The 21,353-nt window shown below is 26.1% G+C and overlaps 2 protein-coding genes across 4 annotated transcripts; one reads left to right on the plus strand and one right to left on the minus strand.

Annotated features, from left to right (window-relative positions):
* The first annotated feature begins 269 nt into the window (after positions 1 to 269).
* On the plus strand, positions 270 to 4,094 carry LOC114125693 (glycosylphosphatidylinositol anchor attachment 1 protein). Its single transcript, XM_027989459.2, is given in 14 exon segments — positions 270 to 611; positions 737 to 914; positions 993 to 1,216; positions 1,709 to 1,805; positions 1,808 to 1,867; positions 1,942 to 2,049; positions 2,149 to 2,357; positions 2,437 to 2,549; positions 2,612 to 2,692; positions 2,778 to 2,881; positions 2,961 to 3,076; positions 3,142 to 3,341; positions 3,476 to 3,643; positions 3,711 to 4,094. Coding segments are annotated over 13 exon segments (1,908 nt in total). The 5' UTR covers positions 270 to 611; positions 737 to 772; the 3' UTR covers positions 3,997 to 4,094.
* Positions 4,095 to 4,388: 294 nt separating this feature from the next.
* Positions 4,389 to 21,353, minus strand: LOC114125684 (uncharacterized). 3 transcript variants are annotated; one of them, XM_027989448.2, is made up of 20 exons: positions 21,083 to 21,353; positions 20,479 to 20,719; positions 18,720 to 18,913; positions 18,494 to 18,654; positions 18,144 to 18,421; positions 17,900 to 18,030; positions 17,696 to 17,804; positions 16,965 to 17,156; positions 16,711 to 16,886; positions 15,864 to 15,986; positions 15,654 to 15,795; positions 15,336 to 15,587; positions 15,014 to 15,256; positions 14,543 to 14,660; positions 7,248 to 7,409; positions 7,056 to 7,150; positions 6,749 to 6,930; positions 6,414 to 6,685; positions 5,950 to 6,349; positions 4,389 to 5,381 (listed from the first exon to the last, which is right to left on the minus strand). In XM_027989448.2, exons 2-19 carry the CDS (start codon positions 20,710 to 20,712, stop codon positions 6,336 to 6,338), a joined length of 3,078 nt encoding a protein of 1,025 aa, XP_027845249.1. In that variant the 5' UTR covers positions 20,713 to 20,719; positions 21,083 to 21,353; the 3' UTR covers positions 4,389 to 5,381; positions 5,950 to 6,335. The 3 variants fall into 3 exon arrangements, with proteins under 3 accessions (XP_027845249.1, XP_027845251.1, XP_027845250.1); XM_027989450.2 differs by having other exon boundaries at positions 20,479 to 20,716; positions 21,083 to 21,351; XM_027989449.2 differs by lacking the exon at positions 21,083 to 21,353 and adding an exon at positions 20,798 to 21,028.

Below are 21,353 nucleotides of genomic sequence, written 5' to 3' on the forward strand. Positions count from 1 at the left end.
AAAAAGAAAATATAGCATTTATAATACTAGCCACTAGCTAGGTTAACTTATAAATTACAATAGTCTAGATCACGAATTAAGATATACCTTATAATTAAAGTATATCTTCATTGATTGTGGTCTATATTTTAGATTTAAAATTGTAACTTTGTAAATGATTAAATAATGACCAATACAACATGAATTTTTCTTTTAAAAAAATATTGATAATATTGTCAATTCTTTATCTTATCTAGTTTTATCTTCATAATATAGTTTATCACAAATGACAACAATGAAGTGAAGTGTTTATTTATTCAAACTAAATTAAATTAAACTGACCAAAGACCGACACTCCTCGATTTTTATTTGGTTTTTACTTTTTAGTATTCCTCAATAACTTGAGTTTTTCTTAAGCGTGATTACTAACTAAATATTATTTAGAGCGAAGACTAAAATTCACTTTTCGTCGTAGGTACTTGAGCTACATTGGTGTAGATAAAGTTTCGTGTTTTTAGTTTTTGATTTCATATATTATTATTGTATTGATACATTTTTCATACAACTTATTCATTACTCTGCTAATCAAAATGATTACATTTATATTATGATGGATAAAGTGAACATATTAGGTAGGTATCTACCTATTTTTATTCTGGAGCATAATATAATTTAAAAATATTTTCAAATCATTAGTTTTGTGGTTTATGACTAACATTAAATTATCTATCTGATGAATGACAATATTTTGTTTTAGAATAAAAAGGCGAAACTATTTACCTAATTCACCAAAATGGGTTTATTGACTGATCCATCGGTTGGTCACGGTGCTTTGACCAGCATATTTGTTCGTCATCATAATCGTTTTTGTATAGTTATGTATATTGTATCTGTGGCACTGTTCTGCATGCTGGCACACTACAGTCTAAGCTCACGTGAGTTTAATGTTTCATTTTTAATAAACTATTTTTTATGAATGATAAATAACTTATAATAATACTTGTTGTTTTCAGAAACTTATTTTTCTGAAAATGCTCTTCTTCCTGGATTGGTAAAAGGCCAGTTGAATGACAACACTGGATCATCGTTTAGAGATCATTATAGAGAACTTAATGCGGAAGCAGAACATTTTGAAACTGAAACACCTCATTCATACTTGATCTCAAAATTTAAAAATTTACGACTAGAAACTTATTCTCATAATTTTACGTTGAATTATCCTTTAAAAAAAAACACAGTAAGTCCAAAAAAATCAAACATAAATTATTACTTAATTAGTGGCATCACATAGGCAGTTTTTTGAGTCCTGGTATTTAAGTTAGTGGGTGGGTGAGTGATTACTATTATAATGATATGGAGTAGGTGCTAGAAAATTGTTATTAGTAGGGTTAGACAAAATAGTGGTAATGAACAATTTAGATATTCATAAATGTACATTTGAAAGAAAGAGGCTCATTGCTATAGGCTACCATTTAATTTGCTGGATCGGTGGTGGGCGGACAACATCTTAACGGGACTCATGAAGTAAAATATCTCATATCATCACTATACATAATTGTAACTATCACTATAATAATTATTATTGTACATCTGAAATAAAAAAAATAATTTAATGCTGAAAATGTAATAACTTATTAAATGTATTTATGAACCACAAGTAAATCATTATTGTTGAATGTAATATCATAATGTGTGTCAAATTAAATTGTAGTTATTAATAATTTTATAGAAATATACGGGACGTAATGTATATGGTATTCTTCGAGCACCTAGAAGTGCTAGTATAGAATCAATAGTGTTAAGTGTGCCGTATAGAGCTCCATCAAGTGTTTTCCTAGTACTTTACCTGGACTTGCTGTTATGTTTCAAATTGCTCAATTCTTTCGCCGTATGTACAGTTCCATAATTGAATTAATGTATATTTTTTAATTTTGTTTTTGACAAAGTATGATTTTTTAATAGATCAAATTTATTGGGCAAAAGATATTATATTTTTGGTAACTGAACATGAACAACTAGGAATGCAAGCATGGTTAGAGGCATATCATGGAACTTCCTGTGGTTCACCTGGTAATTAAAGCCCGGGTTTTCTACAACCAAGGCTTAATCTGTTTGGTTATGTTAGTAGTGTTAAGTTTATAAACTAATATATCTAAATTATCAATGTAGGTGTGTTAGACTCTGGAAAGTTAAGTGGCCGTGCAGGTGCTATTCAAGCCGCTATTAATTTGGAAATTCATTCTGAAAAAATAGATCACATTGATGTTAAATTATCTGGATTAAATGGCCAATTGCCCAATTTAGATTTGGTAAATTTGGCTCATAGATTATGCAATAAAGAATCTGTTAAACATACATTTAACAATGTTGATGGTGGAGTATGTATTAAGTTTTTAAACACTAAATAATTCATTTATTTTAATTTGATAATAGTTTTCAAGTAATTATTTTTAATAGGCTATTGGTCGTAATAAAGTCAACTCTTATTACACAAATTTGAGTACAATGTTGTCAATGGTAATGACTCAAGCTACTGGAGTGCCTGATGGTAACCATGGTCTTTTTCACAGGTGAAATTTTACCAGATATTTTATTATTTACTTTTATTCACACGTGCATTCATTTTTTCTAGGTTTGGTATTGAAGCAATAACCTTAGAAGGACACGAAAAAGAAGGACGAGGCATTTATTCCAGTGTATTACAAGTTGGAAGGTATGTCATAAGATACTAAACGTATGAAATATACTACTTTTAATGTCATTATTATTAGTTTTTAAATTTATTCCTTTATTTAAAGGGTTATTGAAGGAATGTTCCGTAGCTTGAATAATCTACTTGAAAGATTTCATCAGTCATTTTTTTTTTATCTACTACCTTCTACTGATAGATATGTTTCAATTGGTAAGTACAATAAAATACATAAAAGTAACTTGAATTTATTGATATTACACATTTTCAAAAAAGTGAAATGTTTTATTAGGTTTATACATGCCTTGTTTGGTATTACTTGTGGGTGCTTTGTTTTTGAAAGCTTTTTCAACTTGGATTCAACATTCTACTGAACATAAACCGGGTGATTCGTCAGCAGAAGCTACTGTATTAACACCAACGTTTTATAAATAATTTATATTTTTAATTGTTGGAAAATTGTATTTATTTAGATTCCAGAACACTTAAATGTTGGAATGGTCAGTGTAATTACATTGGGTTCTCATGTCATGGGTTTGTTGTTATTACCAAATTTAGCACCAGCATATTTTACACATTTTTGGAATTATATGCCTACACATCGTGCATTATTACTAGGTTATGGTTCGTTATCTTTAACTATTGTTTGTATTCTGCCAATAATAATGAAAAAGTTAGTAAAAGTTACAATTATAAATTATTTTTAATTTAGTACCCCTATTACTTCATTAAATTTTTATGTTTGGTTCAAAATTCATGTATTTACCCTATTTTGGCTTAAAAATAATTTTATATTATTGTTTTTAGATGTTTAAATTCATTCAAATCTTCAAATTGGGTATTGTTACATGTTATTTGTTTACTAGAACTAGGAATTGGTCTACTATGCGTTTCGATGCATAATTTTTCGCTTGGATATTTAACTGCTCTTGTGTATGTTCTACCTGCAATTTGCACTAAATCTAGTCAAAACAAGTATGCATAATAATTAAAATTATTAAATCTCTAGGTATAATGTATAATAATTTAAATTTTGTTTCAGTTTAATAGTAAAATTTCTCTGGTTACTAGTGCACCCTATGTGCTCATTGTTTTGGATCACCGCATACATCACTTACACTGCATACCCTGAACTGCCGATTACTGATTATTTGACCAAAGTACTAGAGGCATCAGGACAATGGATGGTATTGTCAACAGTTGACAACATGATATATGGTAATTGGGCGTTTACAGTTGGTGTACTGTTATTGTTGCCTGTTTGGACAGCATTTTGGTGTCTGATGTTCCTTCCAACAATTGATTCAAAAAAAATGAAGACGGAATGATTAAAAAATAATACATGTTCATTTAATCTTTTTTTTTTATTCAATAATTTATTTACAAAATAATTTTTAAGCAATAAAAAAGATCAATATATAAACCATTTATGTTATATTAACTAAAATCATTATATTATTCTAGTAGGAGTGAGTGCGGGTATTATTATATAATATGTATATATTTATTATGTGCCTTGGCGTTCAGTCATAATATGAAAATCAATGAACATCATGATTTTACATAATTATAAGGTAACAAAATTCATTTAGAAAATAAAATTTGTTCATGATTAAGTTATAGTAGAAAAAATAATATAATACTGAAACAGGACACTTTAAGCATTATTATAAAAAACATAGCTTAAATTTGGGTAGGTAGGAACTATTTATTAGAAGAACATAATTTAAATTAAAAGTATTGAACTATTTATTATTATTTGGGAAAAATTAAGGGATTAGTATACCAGGCTTAAAAATCACAGGACATAATTGGTTAATCCCAATATTGTCAGATATTACAAATTATGTATAATAATAATAATAAAAAAAAAATACATATAATAATAATTATACAATAAAAAAATAAAATAAAAATGGGTGAGGGAAAGGGACTATGAGATGTCAGCCATTAATTATCAGCTCGTTATCATTGAGCAATGACTCTTGAATAGCTAACAATCAATTATACAAGAAAATAATATCTTAAGTTAGTATTATCACATAACAATATTGTAGATCTCACTTGGTGATCATATAATGCATGTACAGAAAAAAATATTATTATTGTTACAAGGTACTTTGTAACTTGGATGTTATGTAATATTATTGTACCTAGTAAAATCATAACACAATAATATATAACTATGCATATACATACATATACATACATCTAAGATATATATTAATAGTATATACTTGGTACAGATATAAATAATATTACTTAAATTAATAAATAAGTAGTAAATTTGTAGATACCTACTATAATTAGTATCAAAAAAATAATATATATATGTATATATATATTTCCTAAATAATAATAATAAAAAAAAAAAATGGTAAAACAAAATGTAATCATTAGGGTGATGTGATTATGTCATTCAATTTGCTCAAATGCCAAATACATAGAAAAAACAAAGAGTTCTTATTGAGCAATTGAGAATATACGGTGGAATTAGTGGCATGGTTGAAAAGATTATTGGAACAGCATGTTTTATGTTGATAAAATACTTTTTAAAAAGTTGAAGTTATTGAAATAAAAATTTGTTCCTGTTGGTAAGCCATTTTCTTCATATTCAATATTTTTAGTTGATATTTTAATGATTAACACTAAATGTTTTTTTCTTGATTTTTTCTGTTAATTCCAAATACCGTATACTAGTTCAACTAGCAATCTGAAATATCAAGATTAAAAATATTAAGAATTTATTAATTTATAACCTAAGTATATTATATTCGATTAAAAGTAGCAAATTGATAAGTAATTAGGAAAAAATAGGTAATTAGTAGAGCATAGATTTTTTAGACTACCTGACTTGTACACATTTTAGCATTGTTCTCAAGCTTAAAATGTATTCCAAGTGTAGAGAAATTTCTAAAAAAAAAAAATTATAGATCAATATTAAGAAATGAAAATATGTATTTATTTAATTTTAAAGTATCTAAGTGTTTTTTTTACATTTTTAGAGCATAACATTTGGTTATATGACCTTTTAACAATTACTGTATATTATATCCATATCTCATTGTTTATATGCATTTAATTTATTTTAAAATACTAATATATTAGTACCATTATTCATTAAAAATGGAAAATCAGTATTTCTGATAAGTTTTTCTTTCAATAAATTAAAAAATTAATAACAGAATTACACTTATTTAATGAATCGGAACAGTAGAAATTAGGAACTGGAAATAGGAATTAAAACCGCTACATTTACTCCATAATTAAATTATGAATACCTTGTGACTGTTGATCTACAGGTGATGTTTCTGGCATGTTGAGGAAAAAGAAGTATTATATTTTGTTAAGATCCCATTCTTGTTGATTGTAGATTATTATTAGATACGTTTTAATTCAGGACTTGTTGAATTCGAAATATGTTGTAATTATTGTAACATAGTATTTGAAGAATTGGAAGTTTTGACTTCAGGAATATAAGAAGAAATGTAATTTAACAATTTTCGAAGCTTGTTGATTTGTTGTTACATGACTGGGTATCACTTGATTACATAGGTGGTTTGATTTTGGTAACTGTAACTTTTGTTATTTTTGATGAATTTGGCATTATGATGTTCACGAAAGACATACAAATTGAGGTTTTTAGTTGTATGACTAATTATGGACATTAATGACGCCTTCCTATATAACAGTAATTGTTTTAGTAGAAATACATAGTATAAAATTTAAACAAATTAATTTTTACCTGAAAGGTCAGCTGCCATGGTATGAACATTTTTAACTCTTTGTTGTTGTTTCGCCTTATCTCTTTTTTCTCTCTCTTGCATATCTCTATCTCTTTGTAGCCTGTCTTCTTCCATTTTCATTCTATCTACTATATTTGGAGACATAATTAATGGTGACTGTAAATGATGTAGTCCATATAGAGCTGAAGGATGAGGACTATTATGAGGATGATACGGAGAAGTAGGAAACAAAGGTACTCCACATCGTTCAAGATACATTTGTTCTTCAATCCTAAAATAACATATACAAATTAAGTAAATAAGTATAATTTTAATGGTACAAATAATAACTTACCGAAAGGCATGTTGAAAATGTGGAGAATAAAGATTTGCAGGATGATAAGGTGAGTATGAGGCGGGATCAACGGCAAAATGAGGAGCAGATGCTGATGTAGGCACCATAGTTCTTTGTTCATCAGGCTTATAAGGTTGAAATCCACTACGAGGCTCTGTATTCAGACCGATTGATTTTGATTCCTTGTGATAAAATATATGATTTAAAATGAAAATATATATTAACATACTGGCGGTCAATATAAAGTTGATTTTAACACTAAACGATAATACCCTTATAACCCAATATTATTGTTTATAATGCTTACATTATCTGGTAGTGATTTATTACAGCTTGGAAGTGTGATTCGTCCCTTTAAAGATTCCTGTTGGTGTTTTTCTTGGGACTCAATTCCTTCTTTATCTGTTTAAAAAAAAAAATTAAAATAAATCATATTCCTGTAATATTAATTTACTATATTTGTATAAAAATATAAGTAATTTAGCATTTAATATCTTACCATTGGAATGAGTAGAAGGGGGTCCAGCCTGTTTAGCTAAATTTCTTAAAGCAGCAGCAAATGATCTACCACCAGGGGAAGGAGGCGGTGGAGCTTGGCCCATAAGATTTGGCATTAAAGTACGTTTTGAACCTGAACTTGTTGGTTGAGGTTTAACTAAACCTAAAAAAAATTAAGAAATTTTTAAAATTTACATTAGAATGAATTCTTTAGTATATATTATTAAGAACAAATAACAATTTATACATATAATACTAAGCTGTATAGGTATTATTAGATATTCATTTTATACGTCATAAGTTTTTACAATTTCATAAAAATTTAAAAATAATTTGTCAAGAAAACAAAATTCGAAAAAAGTAAAATATATATCATTTACTCTTATAATTTAAATTTTTGAATAATGAGCACACTTTATCTAGAGTAAATATATTTTCTAGCGAGTTATAATATTTTAATTTAATTTAATAAGAAAAAACAAAAGGAAAAAAATAGTTGGTATAAAAGGTAGTTTATATTTTAATGGCCTGAATACACCAAAATTAAGGTTCTTTTATAATATTATTGTAAGCCAAACTTGTGGAAAATCTTAATATTAAATTTTTAACTCTTAGCATTAAAATAAGCGAAATATTTTGAAAATTAAATTATGTACCTAAAGAAAATTCCAATCTAAATAACTAGTGAAATTTTCAAGTATTTACGACTTTTACTTTTTGAATAATAACAAATATTTAAAATTGTTTGAGGATAAATCGATATCGTTTTTAACTACAATATGAGCAACTCATAAGGAACCTTGTATTACATTTTAATATTAATTGGGTGGCCAAACACTTCAAAAAAAAAAAAAAAAAATGCAAAGAAAACTCGAACATTTCAGTAGTTTACAAATAACTAAAAAAAAACCAAAAATTTTGAAAATTTAACTGTATATAGATAAGTGATAACACTAATATAATCACTTGGTGATAATTTCAAGTATTTACAGTTATTAGTTTTTGAGTTACAAGTTACAACCATATTATACAAGAATCGATTTGGTCGAAAACTGGTTTTGCAAAAAATTTCCCGTTTTTCCGTCACTGTTTTTTGTTTTTCTCGATTTTTTTTGAAAATTATTGGAAAATGTTTGCTTTTGACCTCTATAATATACCATTATACCTAGGATATTCAATAATGAAAAATCCATTCAAATCTATTTTTTAATAATTATAATGAAGAGTAAAATTGATTCTATTTTGTATAAGTAATATATTAAATTTATATAAAACGTATGTATGCTAAGGCAAACATATGGATGAGCTGTGTGGTGGATATTGCAGTAATTATCGATTGAAATAAATAATTTTGAATATTTAAATAGTTATAAAATCTTAAGTTTTATTTTACATGTTAGTTAATTAAAATTTAATTTAATATTTTTAGTTAATATTGTATTAGCGACTTATAGAATTGTTGTACGGCACTACAATGGAATGGATCGTACTATCGTAGTGGATTATTATCAATTTAACACGCACTTTGACGACGTTTGCGCGTCTTCGATTCTTCGTTATGAATTATGTTTAGAAAAGTATAATAAACTATCTAAATTACATTTTTTCCGTAATAATCAAATAAAATAATTTTTTTTTTAATCGTGTAAGTAATCAATGGAAACCAGAAATAAACAAATAATACATTTTTGTATTTTAAAGATTAACTTCAAGTATAAGCCATGTAGATATAAGATAATATATTATCTACGGTAAGCCAACCTTTAAGAATTGAATTCTTAGATAAAAATAATAATTTATTACACTTCGCGAATCTCTGCAAATCTATAATTTTAATTAAAATGTTTGCACCCATTTTCACGACTATTATGTAATAAAAAACGTAAATTTTGTTTACAAATCATTATATATGTATAGTTTTTATCCGTATAAACATTAAACATATTGTACAAAAGTCAAATACACAAAATAAAATATAAAGGGGGTTGAAGGCTTGTTTAGAACTATATAATTGTGAATCTGGCCAAAAGTAATTTTTGGGGCTTACATGAAATCAGTTCTCTTCTAACATAAAACATTTTAAATATTAACTAATGTTCAGTTATTTAAATTCTCTGATCGCTCTGTCAATAGACAGACATCTACTTATATGTCAAAGTTTCTTAGTACTAATAAATAATATTTTTTTTATATAAAACACTACACAAAAAAATGTTATGATGGTATACATGAAAATGATGATTGATGAGTCATATCACACAAAATTCTGAAACCCTCTTTATAAATAGAAGGGACGAATGGGACGATTATCACTTAAAGGGCGATATGGTTGTTTATGTTTGACAAAGTAACATCTGGGCTTTACCTCCCCCTTTATTACAAGTGTAAACGAGACCGCCGACTTCCTGACAAAACACACCACATCAGAAATTCAAAACAACATAATATTCACATACCTATTTATATTTAACTAATTTTAACATGTTTTATTAATAAATCAAAATAAACTATGAAATAATTAATAGATGTTATACATATTACGTAGTTCATAATAATGTACGTATAGATATTAAAGAACTTTAAAACACTTTATTATATATATTAATTTTTAGTTTTTAGTTATCACTAATAGTCTATAGATATAATGAAGTTACTATACTCATTCACAATAATTCAGTACCTACAGTAAAATTAGTAATTATTTAGTATACCTAATATTATTAATATAATAGTATCAAATCTAATCCAAGTGCCGTAGTCCGTAATTCAAATTAAATACAAATCATAAATTATAATGTTTTATACAGAAAGTATATCATCAATAACCTGCAATAGGCTTTTTATAGTTTAATATTATATGCCTACTTTTCTTTTATATTTTACTTATTTTAGCCTAAATTGCTATAGCATCATATTTATAATGATAAATATCGGTAAAATCATATATTTTTTTTAAAAAAAACTAAAACAAATATAATACTATTTATGTATTTATACAATTTTCAAGTCTAGTAATAAATATTTAAGATACATATGTACTATATAGCAGAGGCGGCCAAACAGCCGATTGCGGAAAATTTCAAAATCGATCATGTTAGAATTTATTTTTACGGTCACGCGCCCTATATGTTTCTTAATAATTTATATTGTTCAACAATAAAAAAAATGTTGTATCGAAGTCGATCCTCAAAGGTGAAGTATATTTTTAGTAGATCGTGAACAAAAAAAGTTTAGCCACCCCTGCTATAAAGGCATGTCGAATTTTTAAAATTCTATTTTTCCAAAAAGAAAAAAAAGTTTGAATGCATTTTGAAAATATTTATATTATTTGTGAAAATGTTAAATTTCTTAGACTATTATTTTTTGAATTACGAAAAAACAACAGAAATTATCGATCGATCTTTTAAAACAAGAGATATTATGTACATTATACATTATAATATTTTATTATACATTTATACATCAGTAGTTTATATTATACTCAAAAAACGTAAATACAATAATGTACAAATAAGTCACTCAAATTAATCTTAGTATAATAAATCAAAATAGTAAAATAATAATTTTATTAGGTATACATTTTTTGTAAATGAGGAACAAGTCATGATTTTAGGGTTTTACAGTTTGCAATAAAATTAATAGAAGTTTTGTCACTAAATTAAATGATAAATACCTTGGTAATACATCATATTATTTACAATACTTGGAGATTGAGTCATAGAACTAGACGCTCCGTATCCAGACATAGGAATATTGTTTATATCGTGAGTGAAATGATCTGAAGGGACACCACTTATATCGTCATTAAAACGCATTATATAAAATAGTAAATAAAAACTGCTCAATGTAATGATTATTATTTATGAACACAATTAACGTTTCAGAAGTTAAATAGTAAAGAACAACGTTTAGTCGCTATAATATAGATGTGATATTTTTTATAGTTCACTATTATAGTATGGGATAGTAAAAGTAAAACACCATTCACGTGCTGTTGAGCTGCGGATACTACGTTAACTGGCGAGTGGTGAACTGGCGACGCATACGGGACGCACACAACGATGAAAATAATACAGTGGAGCGAACGTACGAGAACAAAAAAAAAAACCAACACTGGTTAGCAATAGGGGATGAATATCCAATAAGCACCCTTAAACACCGCAGATCTCTAAACAAACTGAAAAGGGGGACGGAATACAAAAGCTAAATCATAAGAATTCTTTTAAAAGAAGTGTTATGTCTGTACAAATTTTGCTATTAGGAAATATTATATTTATTATATTTTATTAAGATTTGTATTTGGATATTAATGAAGTAAAATTTAAATTTAATAATTACAAAAATTATTAAAGTACAATCAAAATAACGAATATACTTGGTAGAGTAGCCATGATTATATTTTTGAGACTAGGAATTTTTATCGTCATATTATATATACGCTATACAGGGGAGGTTAATTAGGATATTTTATAAGTTTAGTATGCTGCATCATGGATAATATATAACATATTATTTAACATTTGTTGCAATCTTCATACAAATTACAATTTTAATACATGGTTACTTTTCACACTATTGTATGTATTTGGTAATTATTATATATTATTTAGTATTTTTAACAGATTAGTTATTCACTAGACAAATTATTGATCAACAATTATTGGTTCTAAGATGTGTGTTTTTAATTAAAAATACAAGTCGAGCAATTTAGAAGTGTCATTGTTTTAAAGTAAATACAAAAATAAAAATGTTCATTATGAATAAACAATTCTGAGTGAAGGCTCCACTGTGGAGCTTTGTTACTATGACAATTAAAAAAAAAAAAAAATGTTATATTTCAACAAATTTAATAATAGCTCTTTTACCATAGGTTGAAACAAACACAATATTAAAAATTAAGTATTTTTATAATTCTTTATAATTATGAGTTATTTAAATTATTATTAGCATTAATATTTAATTATTATATGCCTACTAACATAGTATATACTTCTATAAATGTATAAAAATAGTTTCTTAGAATCACTAATTCTACTAATCAAATATATAGCATAAACACATTATAATAACTAGTATGTTTAAATTTTTTAAATATTTCACTTTCTTAAAAATAATAGTTCAAACTTCAAAAATTACCAGTAATATTTCAACCCCTGAAAATATATTTTAGATACTGAAAACCATGGGTGTCCAACATAAAAGGGGGCCTTTTTAAAACTGGATATTCTAGAAAACAAATAATACAATAAGTTCATTTTTAAAGGTTAAAGGCCATATAACTGGACACTGGACAGTGGTCAACTGGTTAGTAGTTATTATACAATCAACAAACCAGTTTGTTAGTACTATAAAAAGATAGAATTATTGCACAGTTAACAATTTTATACCAAATCCAAATGACTTACAAACAATTACTTCAATTTTAAGTTAGAAAACTATGATCCATGTTTAAATAAACAAATACAAAATAAAAATGATTTATAAAATATAATTCAATAGTATCAGAAATTAATAAAAATTAAACTGCACATTCATTATATCTAACAAAACAAGCATATTTGATAAATGTAGGAAATTATAACAAATATTGATATAATATAAAATTTCTACCGGATGATAACATAAGACCATTTTAAAAATATAAATACTTTTGAAATTATTATTATTTAAAACAATTATTTTAAAAAGATTATATTTTTTTTTAACAATTTTACTCTATTAAATGACAACATACATCATTAAATTTATATACTGATGCAGAATATTATTCAGAGTATTTTAATTTACTTTTTTACTTTAAGTCTTAGATAAGTATTATTAGTTATAAGTTTATTAAGTTTAGATGAATAAAGTAGAATAGATAGTAGGTATCAACATTTTATAGGATACCTCATTTCTTACTTCACTCTTCAACAACTTACAAATAAATATAACTTATAAACCATTTGTCTAAAGTTTGATTTTTAGACATACAATTGGATTATCCGATTGGATACTTAAGTATTCCAAAAAATATTTTGCTATGGAATACGGAAATAAAAATCTAGTTTTTTAACATCTTAATATTATGCAGCAACAATTTTTTCAAAAAAGTTAATAGATTTTATTAATGTTAGCAATTTAGCATTTATATTTTTTCCAAACATGCTATGTGAAAACTTAAAACTATGTAAAACAAATATTATTAAAATCATTGATGTTTTTTGAAATAATATGATTTTTGCATTAAATAGATGACTGTATAGTTATATATACAAATGGAGTTTTGCCCTTTAATTTTAGAATAGCTTTCGTTAATTTTAATTGCATTATCATATGAATACTTAAAATAATTTTACTACTTTAACTCTTTTGAACCTTCTTATTAATAAACAAATCTTTAATCTATTTTTTTTTTAATATAAATAAATTAAAATATAGCTACCTATATACCTAAACTCATTATTTTTTATCATATCCATAACACAATTAGGAACATAAAAAATAATATGAGTATTCTATAAAATATTTTATCATAATGATAACATTTTTTTTTTTATAAAACATCATAGAGTACTTACTCTTATTAAAAAAAAATATTTAACAAACTGTATGGTAAAAATTTTAATTTTAAAAACGTAAATTAATTTAACCTTAAATGTTAGTCTAGATGCAACAACCAAATTAAATATTTAATTTTTAAACTATATAACATATAAAAGTACTTCTCATTTAAATTTTATATAAAAATTTAAAAATTTAGATGAGGTTTAAACTTAAAAACTACTGAACTAATTGGCAACAGTTTTTACATATATATTCTTTGAGATTTGGGAGTGTTATAGTTTCATTTTTTAACCTCTATAGGTTACTTTAAGGTGGGTTTGGTTCATACATGAATTTAGTTTTAACTCATAAAAATTAAATATTTTTTTTGTTTATATAAAAGTAAAGGTAATTATAGGGTTCGAATGATTAGGGTTTGGTCTGTATAATTTGTAGTTTATAGATTCAAAAACTATTCGACTAATTTTCACGAGAATTTCAGAAAATGTTCTAAGAAGTTTGAGATATCAAAAAAGTTAAAGAGTATAGCTTGATCCACATTCACAAATATACAGTACTATAACTAATCTGACATAAGTAGATTATCCATTTTGATAAAATTAGTTCATAAAATAAAGTATACAGGGTTTGATTTAGCCATAAACTGAGATATACCAATATAATACCATATTTATTAATTTTTTTCAAGGTGAAGTTTGATTATACAGCTAGTATTAAATAAAATATAGAAACAAATTACTATTAACATACCTGCATCTGTTTTGGAGTTGTATTGGTTAGAATTTAACATAGACCGTTTTGTACTCTCAACAGTAGTTTGTTGTTGTTGTTTAACATTTTTTCGTTGAACTTTATTTGTTTGATTAACCTAAAGTAAACAGTGAAGTATTAAAATAGTATTTATAATCAACTTTGCATTTTGAACAAGTGACTTTAACATGATAATTACATATATTAAAGATTGTCAATAAATATAATATTCAAAAAAAAATTTATACTAAATCAGACTATGCAAAGAATTTTTTTTTTTTACATATTCAGGATTTCAGTATACCAAGGATACACGCAACTATTTTGAAATCCAAATGGAAATTTATTATATTGACAAAACTTTATTTATAAAAAGAAATTTAATTTAATTTGGAATATAATATTTAAATATTTGGATATATTTTTATTTTTTAAAATTTATATACAGTTAGTTAATAAAAGGGTTTGTACCTGTGCTTTTTCAACTGTCATATTTTGTGGTACTCGTTGGCTATAATTATCTTCTTGTTTTATCATTTTAACTGTATTAGTATTTTGAAGGCTTTGTTTATCTAATGGCATACCAAATCGTTCATATTCAATAGCTTGTATATGTATCGTTTCATAACATTCAACACAAACAACTGCAAACTCTCCATTTTCTAATAACAATGCTTGATCAATTTGACGATGATAGCGTAGAAAAGGATAATCCTAAAGTTAAAAAAGTTAGTTAATTGATGTCTAATTAAACAAAATAATAATTATAATAGAAAAATGATTAGTATATTACATTAACTGCAAGTGATCGAATTTGTCGACGTCCAGCTCTTTGAGTACAAACATAACAAACATATTCTTTATGGTTATAATTTCTTTCATGCTGTGGAATAGGTATGGAACTTGATTCATAGTCTCGCCATTGGGCAACATAAGCATGGTAACAAAACGTACACACTAATGCAGATCCGTCTTCACGCAATTGTTCTGCACCTTGTGTAGTTTCATGTTTTAAAAGATATGGGAAATATGGTGCATTTCGACCCTAAAACCATGTTACACAAATAATTAATAATGGAAATTATTATAAAATGTTGATGAGAAAAATTACTTGTGGACGGCTGTATAATACTCTGGCATAAGTTAAGTCTGAGTGGTGGTTGCATAAGAAACAATAAATAGACGAAATATCATTTCGACTAGATATTTGTTGAGTATTATAACCATTAACATTCAAACTAGGAACGTTATACCTAAAAAGTTTTAAATATAAATTGAATATAAATGTCACAAAATTATACTTTTGTTTTTTCTATCATACCTCCTATGTTCTAAAGGGACCCTGTTGGCTTCCATAGAATTCCATTGGGCAGTTAACTGTGGAACACACTTAGAACAGACTAATACTCTACCTTGGGATTCAACACAATAATTTTCTGATGACCTAAATTACAATTTAGAGTATAAGATACAAAAAAATGATTTATTTTATAATATAACAGTCAATATTTTAAATACATATTTTGATATTATCAGTATTTTTTATTACTTTTATTATTATTACTATTAACATACAATTGCTTTTTACTATGAAATAAATAAAGTTGTATAATTAGATGTACGTCTTACAAATGTACAATTTAACATATTTATTAGCATTAATATTAGAGCAAACTGACCTATTATGAAACTTTCAGGTAAAAACATTATCAGAGTTTGTATGTTAGTTTTGAAAATATTTTAACATTTAAGTAAAGTAAAAATATTTAAATAAAATATAATAGTTGAGGAAAGCTCATAAGAGATGACTATAAAAGTTAACTATGCAAAATCGATTCGATGGAACTTACATTTTCTGAATTGTACATTTGTAAAGCGAAGACAAACAACAAGTAAGGAATAATTTTCTTTAAAATGTTATTATTTTATATTATAATTAGCATGAGAAATGCCTTTGTAATTATTTTTACAAAAAAATTGTTTACATTTTATAAAATATAAGAGGAATAAATACAATTGTTGTTAAATTTTAAGATATCAAAAAAAATATTTACATTAAAAATTTAATATTAATATATTTCCTTCCTAGTTGTTTATAATTCAATAAATATAATCCTAGTTGAAGTTAATGATAATAAATAAGTTTTGGGAAATAATAATAAACTTACCTAGATAATTGTGTAAGACATGGAAAATGCATAGCATGAGAATTCATACCTTCTGCATTTGTACATATCCATTCTAATTGTGAACGATGTTGCATTTCATAGCACACATAACATCGAAAATTATTACCACTCATAATACGAACTGGCCCACCATTACCAGATACATCAGAACTAACCTGTAAATTGAATTTATAAATGTGTTAGTATAATTTATAAAAGTCTTAGATAAATAATGAAAAATATTTTATACTGACTGCATTACGATGTGCTTCAGATGGTGTTGGTGTTTGTGATTTATTTGGTTTTGTTATATCATAAGGCCGAAAACGTATATCAGGTGATTTAATTGATTGAAGAGATGGAGAAGGTGATGGAACAACAGGCAAATCCACTAACATATTAACTTGATGTTTTTGAGGTACAGATTTAAAACAAACTGCACAAACCTATAAAAAAATTAATTTTGATTTTAGCAATAAAGTCTATAAAGCATTATCAGATAATAAACAGAGCTTGAATTTTATAGCATTTGCTAATTATTAATAGTTAACAGATAAAAAAAGCAGAATGAGAAGTCACACTTTTGTTTTATATTAATAAATTATTAGATTAGATTCTAGAATATTCTGTTATACGTATTTCAGTGTTAGGTCACTTATCTGTAACATTTGATTTTGTTTTTTACTCAATCATGATTCATTATTAAAATGTAAAATGTTAAAAGATATAATATTGCACTATATTAGACTTAGATATTTTGTGTCAGAGCTTGGTGATTTAATTTAATTTAAATTTATAAATAAGTATTTAATAAATAAAGTTTTTAAATTGTTAGGAAGGTGGTAATTTAAGTATTTTTCATAAATGTATTAAACTATTAATTTATAATATTTGAGTTTTTAGGTCATATTATAGTACACATTTTAGTTATATTTAGTGCTATAAAATCTGAGCTCTGATTATAAGTAATGACTTAAATACATACTTGAACAGTGCCTTGAGAAGATATAGGAAGTGCACCAGGTGGAGTTTTTATTTTCGTCAATGACGGATAATAAGGTTCACGAACATTATTTGGATAACAATATAATGACCTTAAAACGAACATAAATAATTTTAATTATTAAAAAAAAATGATATCAAATGTAAATCAAAATAATTAACTTATTGTTGATAGTAAATAATTCACCTCATAGAAGACGAAGGGTATTCAAGTGAACAGGTAAAACAAATAAATGTAGATGTATCTATAGATGGAATTAATCGCTTACGCAAAATATAATTCCTTTCACCATGTGGAATGCCTTTTGACGTATAGACCTACAAAAAAAATCATGAATAATATAATAAATCAATACAGAAAAACAAAATTGAAATGTCCAGGTTTGAACTTAATTAAAATAATAAATAGTTTGGCTATTAAGTTACCATACCTGCCACTGATTTAATAGATGAGCATGACAAGCAGTACATGTTTGTACACGCCCTGTACTATCCATTGGTCTCGAACGAGGTGGTCTAGGATGAAGCATAAGGCTAGGAAAAAAAGGTTGCTCAGTTTGATTAACAGTAGCTGGTGGTTTAGCTGACACATGTGATAAGGAACCTCGTCGGAATTCTTCTCCACATACATAGCATACTTCAGTAGAAGAATTTTTATCAGGCATAGATAGATCTAAAATATCTGTACCACTACTACTACTGTAACTTCCTATAATAAAAAATAGTTGATAACAAAAATTAATAAAAGTTAATATTTAGAAATTATTAAAAACTTATTTACCTGGATTAGAATGAGGTGTACTTGTATTAATTGGATTTGAACCATTCAATTGTGCTATGTGATCAGATGATGTAGAAATTGATGTAAGTGGTATTCTAGCTCCCCGACTATCTTCTCCAGTAATTTGAGACATTGCAGATGACATGATTGTATCTTTATGACTAGAATAAGACATACATAAATTTGTTAAAAAAATGTATATGATTAATTGAAGCATTTTAATAACCTATTAGTGTAGTCAACACTGAGACCCAATAGTTGGCATGCATATTCTCCTTGTGTAGAAAGATCAGCACCAGTAAATGGACCATTATCACAGCGTTTTAACCAGTAGACACGTTGCCTAGCTGGAACATTTTCTCTTTCATATCGATCCCATTGACCGATTAATAGTGAATAACATAGGTAACAACTTGTTATCTAAACACAATAAACATCAATTAAAACATACTATATATTATACAATTTGTATTGTTATTTAATAGGTATACAATAAGTATAATATAAAAAATAGATTAACATAAAAAAAATAAAATAATTTATAGACTTCATTGATAGTGCTATAATGGAATTATTCGTGAGAAAATAAAGAACATTGATGATTGATTAAATTTATATTTTAATTTTATTTCTCAAATTTCAAAAGTATTTAATTCTTATAAAATAAAAATGCATCCATTAAGTACAAATGGTTTATCAACCTCTTAAATTCTTCCATAACAAAAAATAACATTAAGTTATCACAGATAAAAATTAAAAATATTATTGCAATCGTAAAGATAAATAATTTAATAATTTATTTATTACAATAGATAAACAACAATTGACATTTTAATAACTATTCATTAACATTTAATATTTTTATAAATATACACCTAAATTTTAATAAATATTTAGGTATATAAGTATTTAGAAATTCATTAGATTTTTCTTAAAGTTTGATTGGTACACTATATCAACATCTCACATAAATCACACATAGGTGTCAATTGTATGACACCTAGCTGTCTTAACTCGTCACAATTCTTTTATTTTAACAACTATTTTACTCAATTACCATTCGTCAACACTTATAAAATAAATGTCTCATTAGTTTCATGACAAATATCTCCAGTATCTACTGTTATGATAATATTTTAATTTTTCTCTTTTAAAACATACTCCTATTAATTCAAATTTTTTTATCTTGATTTAATTATGAAACTCATTGAATTTTTTGTAATTTTGAACCAAGTATGGGAAATTAGTTTCAGCTCTGCTGAAATAATCAGTTGTAATGCATAGAAAGCAGATGTATAGTATAATAGAGTATTACAGACATTTATTAGAATTAAATAAATATTAATGTTTTAAGTACTTGTAAAAATTAAAATTTAGCTAATACATATATTATTAAAACAAGAAATAGGTACATAACATAAATTAGGACTAGAATTTTTTTTTAAATTTTCATTTATATAGTACTTTTTATTAATACTATTGAACTCGCTATTGAAGAAACCTTATCAAAAAATGTATATATTATAACGTATATTATTTAAATTAAAAATTGAATATTTTGAATTATAAATTTAAATATGACAACTAAGCATAACAAATATGAAGTTGAATGAACTGATAACTGCTGTATTATTATAGATGTCACTAAAAATTAATAGGCAATAAATAACACCTAAGTAATGTCACCAATGACATAAAATACAATTTTAAATTTTATCAAGTACCAATGGACCAGAATACCAGATAGTAATACTTGTAGTTTAAACACTTAGATTGTCGATAAGATAAGGAAAATAATTGATGTATACAAAAGTAGGTAGAATATTTTAAATTAAAAGTATTTCATTAAAAATATTGAGTAATGTTGATACTTTTCACTAGGAGTCAAGATATTCTAAATGATAATATTATTCTTTGACTTATCATGAATAATACATTTTTTATAAAGAATATCATATTAAATAAAAATCTATAAAATTACATACCGCACTATCCTGTTTGGCATTTAATGGTTGTCTATAACCTTGTGGAGGTTCATGCATTTCCAAAAATGGAAAATGTGGTGTGCCATCAGATGGTCCGGCTGATGGTGGTCGTACACGTAACCAATACTGCTCGGGATGTCCAGAGTTTCCACAAACAAAACACACATTATGTATCACACTAGAGTTTTCTTGTTTTATGTACATGCCATCATCAGTGCGAGTTTCTTGTGCCATCACACTACTAAATACAACACGAAATTTAAATAATTCCATCAGCACAAACCTAATAAATTTTTTTTAGGGTAAGTGTAGAAATTACCCAACATGTATTGAACCAGGATGATGTTTTGAACAAGACTCGAAGGAAATATGATTTATCGACAGATGTTACCAGCTGATGTGTGGCACATACATTTTTTCACTGGCGCACACACACACAGCTGCTGCTGTGGGATTACATATAAGGAAAAATAGGGCGTACACTGTTGGGTACTATGTCTACACAAGGCAACGATAAAGTGGAGGCGACTGATTGAAATACAGTCGCCAAACCGTATTATACGTCAATTTGGAACAAGTTGATTGAAAAATTGTAAGTACTTACGTGTGAAAGTGTGATGCACAGAATTCAAAGGGACGTCGTCTCTCGCGATCCGGTTATCATACGATCGTCTACTGCGGTTATCACGGCGGACGGACGTATTTTATCGTAGTTTGAATTCGCGGCCATCATCAGGCCGGGTCCATTGACGCCGCACAGGAAAAGAACGATGAAGATTTGACCGTCGTGTCGCAACTTTGGGGAAATGACAAGTTGCTTTTACCTTGCAGAGTATATTTTAAATACAAGACTTTGCAAGGGGAAAAAAATACAA

The sequence above is a fragment of the Aphis gossypii genome, chromosome 1 (assembly GCF_020184175.1).
Source record: "Aphis gossypii isolate Hap1 chromosome 1, ASM2018417v2, whole genome shotgun sequence".
In the NCBI taxonomy this organism is placed as follows: domain Eukaryota; kingdom Metazoa; phylum Arthropoda; class Insecta; order Hemiptera; family Aphididae; genus Aphis; species Aphis gossypii.